Source organism: Sphaeramia orbicularis, chromosome 17 (genome assembly GCF_902148855.1).
Source record: "Sphaeramia orbicularis chromosome 17, fSphaOr1.1, whole genome shotgun sequence".
NCBI classification, from domain to species: domain Eukaryota; kingdom Metazoa; phylum Chordata; class Actinopteri; order Kurtiformes; family Apogonidae; genus Sphaeramia; species Sphaeramia orbicularis.
In genome coordinates, this window is record NC_043973.1 from 54,380,595 (window position 1) to 54,389,721 (window position 9,127).

Genomic DNA, 9,127 nt, shown 5'->3' on the forward strand with positions numbered 1-9,127 from the left:
ATTGGTCCAGGTCATCGTTGTTCTTGGTTCTTCTTGGTTCAACTGGACTAGTTTAGCTCTAGAAAATGTTTAATCTCTGTTTCAAGAAAGTTCTTCAGTTCTGTCTGCTAGTGGGTGAAGGTGGACACCTGTGGGGGGAGTGGTCTTATAAACCTGTCGGGGGAGTGTTCTTGTACACATGTAGAGGGAGTGGTCTTGTAAACCTGTGGGTGGAGGGAAGTCCTGGGTTTCTGGGGGGTTCTGGGGATGGTCTTGGGTTTCAGGGGTGTTCCGGGGGTGGTCCTAGGGGTGTACCTGGGTTTCAGGGGGGTTCGGGGGGTGGTTCTGGGTTTCAGGGGGTTCCTGGGGGTGGTCCTGGGTCTCTGGGGGGTTCTGGGGGTGGTTCTTGGTTTCTGGGGGTGGTTCTGGGTTTCAGGGGGGTTCTGGGGGTGGTTCTGGATGGTTCTGGGTTTCGGGGTGGTTCTGGGGGTGGTTCTGGGCTTCAGGGGGGTTCGGGGGGTGGTTCTGGGGATGGTTCTGGGTTTCAGGGGTGTCCTGGGGGTGGTTCTGGGGGACTGTGTGGACTCCAGGCTCTGCTTCCTGTTCCCTCTGTGTGTGATGATGAGTTTGTTTGTAATCTGAATGTGAGGTGCCCTGTCCCTTTAACAGACCCCTGCCCCCCCCCCCTTCAAAGCCCTGCTTTGTCATGTCTCCTCCTGACCTTTGACATATAAGGACATGTCGGCACGGCAACGGCTGACGTGTGACAGTCTAAAAACAGATGGAGGTGGTCCCAGTCAGTCTGAGTCTGAACCTGGACACTGTTGGATCTACTGCTACGTGGTCTTCACAAGGACCCATCTGGACCCATCCTCCCTGTCCGTCCCATCTGGACCCGTCCTCCCAGTCCGCCCCGTCTGGACCCGTCCTCCTGTCAGTCATGGACAGTCTGGAGAAGCAGCTGATCTGTCCCATCTGTCTGGAGCTGTTCTCCAAACCCGTGGTCATCCTGCCCTGCCAACACAACCTGTGCAGGAAATGTGCCAACGATGTCTTCCAGGTGAGACGGGGGACAGCTGAGGATTGACCATGTGTCCACCGTCCACACGTGTCGTGGTGGAAAACCCATCCCCACTCAGTAACGATCCAAAGGCTGGACGTGTCCGTCTGTGTCTCCTCTGTTTTTCTTGGACATTTGTCCACCTGCTGCTGTTTGTCTTTTCTCATTTCCTGCTTTGGTTCTTAAATGTATCAACATGAGCTTCGTTTGTCTAAGGCTCAGCAGGTAGAGTCCAATAACCCAAGGGTTGGCAGTTTGAATCCTACTCTGTCCTAGTCATGTGCTGTTGTGTCCTTGGGCAAGACACTTAACTCAGCTACGTCCAGTGTCACTCACACTGGTATCTGAATGTTTAGTGGTGGGAGGGGCCGTTTGGCGCGAAATGGCAGCCACATTTCTGTCAGCCTGAAAAAAAAAAAAACAGACAAAACCAGAAAAACACAATAGAAATCTAACCCATTATTATTATTATTATTATTATTATTATTATTATTATTATTAATTTATTTTTTTATTTACTTTTTATTACATATGATCAAAACAGCTGTTGCTTCTCAGATGTCAGACTGTCCTTGAATGCAACACCAGACAGAAACACAAGAACCGTTGGACTGTTTCAAGGAAACACGTGTGTGAACTTGAACATGGTTATTAATCTGAATCCTGTGATCCTGTTTACCATCACAGACAGAAAAACAAAAACAGACAGAAAAACAAAAACAGAAAGACAGAAAAAACAGACAAAAACAAAAACAGACATGTGGGTCCTCAATAGTCCTCCAAATGGATCCACCTTCAGGTCTTTTTGTAAATATCACCTCTTTTCTCTGACTTCACTTCGTTTTGTCAATAACTGGCCAACTCTACCTGTCCTTATGCCCCGCCCCGGCCCTCAGGCATCCAATCCGTATCTGTCGACAAGGAGCGGCTCCACTGTGACGTCTGGCGGTCGGTTCCGGTGTCCATCCTGTCGCCATGAGGTGGTTCTGGACCGGCACGGGGTCTACGGTCTGCAGAGGAACCTGCTGGTGGAGAACATCATCGACATGTACAAACAAGGCTCCGCCAGGTAATGGAGGTCAGAAGTCAGCAGGGGTCAGAGGTCAGCAGGTAACCGGGGTCAGAGGTCAGCAAGTAACAGGGATCAGAGGTCAGCAGGTAACAGGGATCAGAGGTCAGGTGGGGTCAGCAGAGGTCAGCAGGGGTCAGAGGTCAACAGGGAACAAGGATCAGAGGTCAGCAGGGGGTCAGAGGTCAGCAGGTAACAGGGATCAGAGGTTGGCTGGGGTCAGCTGAGGTCAGGAGGTACCAGGGATCAGAGGTCAACTGGGGTCAGCAGGGGTCAGAGGTCACCTGGGTCAGGTCAGGGACAGGGGTCAGAGGTCACCTGGGTCAGGTCAGGGACAGGGGTCAGAGGTCAGCAGGTAACAGGGATCAGAGGTCAACTGGGGTCAGCAGAGGTCAGCAGGTAACAGGTCTCGCATATCGATCCTCTGATCTCCAAGCCTTTACCGACATGAAACAGCATAGTATGTGTTGGAGACATGAAGGAGAAGACGGAAGAAGACACTGTCCACCATGACCTGAATCTCAAGAACAGGTTCTTTGGACCTGGTTCAGAGAAGGTCCACAAGAGCAACCGGACCCCAGACCAGCAGCAGCAGCAGGTTGGTGTTGTAGGATCAGGCGCAGGTTGACATGTTGATGGTGTTTGTGGGTCAGCAGTAAACCGGGTCCAGAGCCCAAGGTGGACCAGCCCATGTGTGACCACCACGAGGACGAGAAGATCAACATCTACTGCGTTAGCCACAGCGTCCCCACCTGTTCACTATGCAAGGTGTTCGGAGTTCACAAAGACTGCGAGGTGGCGCCGCTCGACAACGTCTTCCAGAAACAGAAGGTCAGAACCTGGGCTGGAACCAGTTTTCAGACTAAACCTGACCTTGTGGACCTTCATGGAGTTGAAGTGTCCAGGGGGAGGTTCAGGTGTGTGGACCGCCTCTGTACTACTGCTGACCTGTTTGTGTTCCCAGACCGAGCTGACCGACTGCGTCTCCATGCTGGTGGGGAACAACGATCGGATCCAGGCCATCATCAGTCAGCTGGACGAAACCTGCCGTGCCGTCGACGTGAGTCCAGCCGCCGGCCGCAGAGGTCAAAGGGTCAAAGGGGTGTGGGCATGACCGCTGTGTTTGTGTCTCCAGGAGAACGGCCGCCGGCAGAAGTCCAAGGTGTGCGAGGCCTTTGACCACCTGTTTGCGCTGCTGGAGGAGAGGAAAGGCGACATGACGCTGAGGATCAACGCCGAGCAGGAGGAGAAGCTGCACTACATCGGCAGCCTGAGGAGGAAGTACAGCGAGCACCTGGAGAATGGCGCCAAGCTGCTGGAGACCGCCATCCAGACTATGGACCAGTCCGAGATGGCCCTGTTCCTCCAGGTCTGGGGTCGGGGTCCCGGTCCTGGGTCCTCAGGGTCCTGGGTTCATCTTAGTTTAGTCTGAGACAGTTTTAGTTTTACTTTGACTTAATAAGTTTTATTTATTTAACACTTTTCACAGAAGGGAGTCACAGAGTAAAACAGTGAAAAATACAATTAAAATACAAATACAATTAAAAATAAAATACAAATAAAATACAGTTAAAAATAAAAATAAAATACAATTAAAAATACAAATAGAATACAATTAAAAATACAAATGAAATACAGTTAAAAATAAAAAATAAAATACAATTAAAGTGCTATAAATGCATTAAATGCAGTCAGTTTGTAGAAGCCCTGACTAATTCCTTCATCAGTTTGTGTTTTTCAAGTTCATGTTTTAATTTCTGTTTAAGTGAATTAGTTTCAGGTTTATGATAACTCTGATCCTGACTTTACCTCTGATCTTTCTCCTCAGACGGCCAAACCTCTGCTGCAGAAGTGAGTGTTTGACAAAACCCTATCCCTTGTATTGTAGTTTCATGCTAACATGCTAACATGCTGCTGAAATGTACTGTGATCAGGATTGTTGAAGGAACCAACACGTCTCATCTGGACAAGATCCAACCCGGATACGAGAACATGGACCACTTCAGCACCAACTTCAACCCTCAGAGGAGAGCGCTGAACACAGTCGACTTCGTCAAACGTAAGAAACAGGAGGTGTAGCATGGACCCTCTGATCTTTGACCCCTGACCTCTGACCCTCCTGTCCTCTGACCTTTGACCCTCTGACCCTCCTGTCCGCTGACCTTTGACCCTCTGACCCTCTGACCCTGACCCTCCTGTCTGCTGACCTTTGACCCTCTGACCCTCTGACCCTCCTGTCCTCTGAACTTTGACCCTCTGACCCCTGACCCTCCTGTCTTCTGAACTTTGACCCTCTGACCCCTGACCCTCCTGTCTGCTGACCTTTGGCCCTCTGACCTCTGACCCTCCTGTCAGCTGACCTTTGACTCTTTGACCCACTGACCCTCCTGTCGGCTGACCTTTGACTCTTTGACCCTCTGACCCTCCTGTGTGCTGACCTTTAAAAAAAAATTAAGTATTTTTTTTTATAAATAAATTCCGCTGACCTTTGACCCTCTGACCCTCCTGTCCGCTGACCTTTGACCCTCTGACCTCCTGTCTGCTGACCTTTGACCCTCTGACCCTGACCCTCCTGTCCTCTGAACTTTGACCCTCTGACCCCTGACCTTCCTGTCTGCTGACCTTTGACCCTCTGACCCCTGACCCTCCTGTCTGCTGACCTTTGGCCCTCTGACCTCTGACCCTCCTGTTTGCTGACCTTTGACTCTTTGACCCTCCGACCCTCCTGTCGGCTGACCTTGACTCTTGACCCACTGACCCTCCTGTCAGCTGACCTTTGACTCTTTGACCCTCCTGTCTTCTGACCTTTAAAAAAAAAATTAAGTATTTTTTTTTATAAATAAATTCCGCTGACCTTTGACCCTCTGAACCCTGACCCTCCTGTCTGCTGACCTTTGACCCTCTGACCTCTGACCCTCCTGTCTGCTGACCTTTGACTCTTTGACCCTCCGACCCTCCTGTCGGCTGACCTTTGACTCTTTGACCCACTGACCCTCCTGTCGGCTGACCTTTGACTCTTTGACCCTCCTGTCAGCTGACCTTTGACTCTTTGACCCTCCTGTCTTCTGACCTTTAAAAAAAAAATTAAGTATTTTTTTTATAAATAAATTCCGCTGACCTTTGACCCTCTGACCCCTGACCCTCCTGTCTGCTGACCTTTGACCCTCTGACCTCTGACCCTCCTGTCTGCTGACCTTTGACTCTTTGACCCTCCTGTCGGCTGACCTTTGACTCTTTGACCATCTGACCCTCCTGTCCGCTGACCTTTAAAAAAAAAAAAAAGTATTTTTGATAAATAAATTTCGCTGACCTTTGACCCTCTGACCCTCCTGTCCATTGACCTTTGACTCTTTGACCTTCTGACCCTCCTGTCCGCTGACCTTTGACTCTTTGACCCTCTGACCCTCCTGTCCGCTGACCTTTAAAAAAAAAAAATTAAGTATTTTTTGATAAATAAATTTCGCTGACCTTTGACCCTCTGACCCTCCTGTCTGCTGACCTTTGACTCTTTGACCCTCCTGTCGGCTGACCTTTGACTCTTTGACCATCTGACCCTCCTGTCCGCTGACCTTTTAAAAAAAAAAAAAAAGTATTTTTTTTAATAATAAATTCCGCTGACCTTTGACCCTCTGACCCTCCTGTCCATTGACCTTTGACTCTTTGACCCTCTGACCCTCCTGTCCACTGACCTTTGACTCTTTGACCCTCTGACCCTCCTGTCTGCTGACCTTTAAAAAAATAAAATAAAATTTTTTTATAAATAAATTCCACTGACCTTTGACCCTCTGACCCCTGACCCTTCTGTCCTCTGACCTTTGACCCTTTGACCCTCTGACCCTCCAGTCTGCTGACCTTTAACCCTCTGACCTCTGCGTTGGTATCCCAGAGTCAGATCCTCAACATTCACCTTGTCCTGATGTTTCCTTAGTTGATGAAGACGACGATGATGAAGATGAAGTGGAGGTCAGAGGAATGGCAGCAGGAAGCCGATCTGAGGCCCCACCCCCTCTAGGGACAGCTTTGGCCCCTCCCCCACCTCTGCTTCCCATGGGTGCTCAGCTTGTGGCTCCGCCCTCTTCATCTCAGAAACCATTAGAGGCTCCACCCACACCAACAAAAAGCCCCACCCCCACTGCAGCCCCGCCCCTTCTGCCTCAGAGACTATCAGAGCTTCTACCCACACCAACAAAAAGCCCCACCCCCACTGCAGCCCCACCCCCTTTGCCTGTACCTGCCGCTGGCCCCACCCCCACGGTATGATTTCACACTTCTATTTAAACATCTGTGTCTTTTTGTTGGTTAACGTCTGAAGATGCTGATGGCACTTCATAGAAACGGCAAGTTATGAAGCTCTGTGATTGGGTGTTCAGTAGTGCAGTGCATCCTGGGAGCTGTAGTCCAGCCCTGGTGACTCCTTTGTGTTTACAGGTTCAGTCCGAGCAGCAGAGCGAGTCTGACAACAGAGATGGACCCAAACACGTGTTCTCCTTCAGCTGGCTCAACCAGAAGTGACCCGGACAGGACCGGGGGCCAGTCCGGGTCCCGGTTGGGGTCCCAGGATTGGTCCAGGGCCAGGACCAGGACCTGGACCAATCCAGGACTAGGTCTGGTATTTTCCTCAGACTGTAGGACGTTCCTCTTCTTCTTGTTTTCCTCTCCCAAACATGGACGTTGGTCTTCTGCTGATGTTTGAAGTCTCTGTTTGTGTCGACATGTTGGTGGGAGATCATGTTTGATGAAATGAGTCCCATGGAAGGTTCATGTCCATCAGTCTGAACACCCAGGCAGATGAACAACAGTTGAACAGCTTTTACATTTTCATAGTAATGTCAAATAGAAAAACGCTCCCGTCCCAGAATTCTCTAGTCCGACTGATGAAGATCACATATGTGGGACGGCTCCGCCCACTCATACCACCACAAAAGGACATTTTTATAGAAATATGGATGTAAAATCCAATAAAATCCAGTCCAATCAGGAGTCGAACTCATGTTCTTTCCACCTGGTTTTTGTTGTTTGTCTTTTGTGTTTCATTGTTTTTATCCAGGTGTGGCTCAAGAACAGAAGGAAGATGGAGGAATAACAGCAGGAGAACGAGAGCAACAGAACAACAGCAGGAGAACAACAGCAGCAGAAGAACAGCGGGGGGGGGGGGGGGGGGGGGTTGGAGAGGCCTGAAAACCACCTCAGACCACCAGAAGAGAAACTGAGGCTGAGGATCAAACATGGGCAGAAAAACTGAACACCTACTTCTGTAGGTCTGAGGAGACACATGCCCCTCCCCCAGCTGTGTCAGCAATGCAGCAGCCCCCCTCCTCTCAAAAGATAAGATCAGATCAGGTCAGATCTTCCTTTCTTAGTCCCAAGGGGACATTCCATATTTCCAGCAGTAATCGTGAAGCACAAACGAAAGACACAAGAGTAAAACAGAGCAAACTGAAAACTACAGACAAATGCAAACAGCTGTAAATCCTGTTTCCATGTGTGCACATGCTGAACCTGCCACAGGTTGGACATAGGACACACACATACATCCACCTATACATACAGAATTCTATATATACACGTGTTCACATTAGACAGATGAGGACGCTTTATCGGACAGATGGTTTGGATCCGTTTCTGTTGTGGATCCTGACAGCTGCACAAGGACACACCTGTCCTACCTGTGAGTGTGTGTTGGAGGGGGCAGAGTCTGAGAGGGTGGAGTCTCTGTCACTGTCCTTCACCTCCTTATCTCCAGGACTCTGCCCAAGTCCTCCCCCCCCAGTATTGAGCTCTCCTCCACCCCCCAGTACTCCTCCCAACCCCCCATCGATACTCCATGGCACACAGCCCCCCTCCCCTGTCCTTCACTGGACACCTATTCAACCTGAGCCTGGAACTGGGGATGGTCCCACACCTCTGGAAGACGCCCTGTATGGTGCCCATACCACAGACCCCCTACCCCATAGACCAGGGGTGTCCAAACTTTTTTTAAAGAGGGCCAGATCTGATAATGTGGACATTGCCAGGGGCCAGTGGTCCCTTCGGACATTTTTTAAACAGTAAAAATTACATGTAAATGCGCTGTTCTACAACAATTTTATTTTCACTGTCACAATATCATTTTTTTAAAATGGCAATGTAAACAAATCTGAGCCACTCAGGTGTGAACAAATTAAAAACAAAAACAAAAAAAAACAATTCTGTCTTCCTTTCACATCTGGAGTCAGATAACATAGAACAAACTGTATAGAGTATCTTAAACTTCCAAGTTGATAAAAATCTTAACCCCACATTCATTTTAAACATGACTTATATGAGTAATCATTACTCATATTTTACTCAGTAATGTAAAGTCTGTTAACGTTTAAGATGAAAACATATGACTCTTACTGTTGTCTTTCACAAAATCATTTAGAAAGTAATATTTGTGTCACATCTACAAGTACACAACACCAGCAGTTATAGGCAACTAACCTGGCAACTTGGTAGCCTGCCTTGGTGGTGAATTCACTGAACTCACAGGTTTACATGAAGAGTCACTGTTGTGAATTTAAAGCAGCTTGAATTTGCTTCACTTTTTCAGAACGCTCACTCCCTGCTAGCTTGTCGTATGCATTAGCATGTTTTGTCTGCTAGTGTCTCTTTACATTGAATTCCTTAAACAAGGCAACAATCTCTTGACAAATTAGGCAAACACAATCGCCTCGATTTTCAGTGAAAAAAAAAATGTAATTCCCATCTCTCCTGGAAGCGGCGGCCCTCACTGTCAACTTTCGTTTTTTTATTTACAGGCGCCGTGGTTAGAAATTAGCGAAAAAGGTTCACGGCGAGGTCACAGAGCCAGATAGAGTTAGAGTAGTGCTGCCACCATGAGGTGAAAGGAGAAACTGCATTTTGAACCTTTTATGATTCATGTACTCGGTTCAACAGTTCAAGCGGGCCATAAATAATACATTCTAAAACCCAAGCTGTGGGCCGTATAAAATCTGACCGCGGGCCGTGATTGGCCCCCGGGCCGGACTTTGGACATG

At 48.7% G+C, this 9,127-nt stretch overlaps 1 protein-coding gene across 2 annotated transcripts; it reads left to right on the forward strand.

Annotated features, from left to right (window-relative positions):
- The first annotated feature begins 798 nt into the window (after positions 1 to 798).
- Positions 799 to 7,125, forward strand: LOC115437208 (E3 ubiquitin-protein ligase TRIM63-like). Of its 2 annotated transcripts, none has more exons than XM_030160416.1 (9): positions 799 to 1,039; positions 1,936 to 2,108; positions 2,762 to 2,939; positions 3,073 to 3,168; positions 3,244 to 3,477; positions 3,937 to 3,959; positions 4,043 to 4,167; positions 6,037 to 6,362; positions 6,537 to 7,125. In XM_030160416.1, the coding sequence occupies exons 1-9, from the start codon at positions 920 to 922 to the stop codon at positions 6,618 to 6,620; spliced, it is 1,359 nt and encodes a 452-aa protein (XP_030016276.1). In that variant the 5' UTR covers positions 799 to 919; the 3' UTR covers positions 6,621 to 7,125. The 2 variants fall into 2 exon arrangements, with proteins under 2 accessions (XP_030016276.1, XP_030016277.1); XM_030160417.1 differs by having other exon boundaries at positions 2,765 to 2,939.
- The last annotated feature ends 2,002 nt before the right edge of the window (positions 7,126 to 9,127 follow it).

What these genes read in the sequence shown, in the direction of transcription:
- LOC115437208 (XM_030160416.1), top strand. Translation starts at nt 920, where the DNA reads ATGGACAGTCTGGAGAAGCAGCTGATCTGTCCCATCTGTCTGGAGCTG. An exon ending in ACGTCTTCCAGAAACAGAAG is followed by an intron (nt 2,940 to 3,072) that starts GTCAGAACCTGG and finishes TTGTGTTCCCAG; the next exon opens with ACCGAGCTGACCGACTGCGT. An exon ending in AAACCTGCCGTGCCGTCGAC is followed by an intron (nt 3,169 to 3,243) that starts GTGAGTCCAGCC and finishes TTGTGTCTCCAG; the next exon opens with GAGAACGGCCGCCGGCAGAA.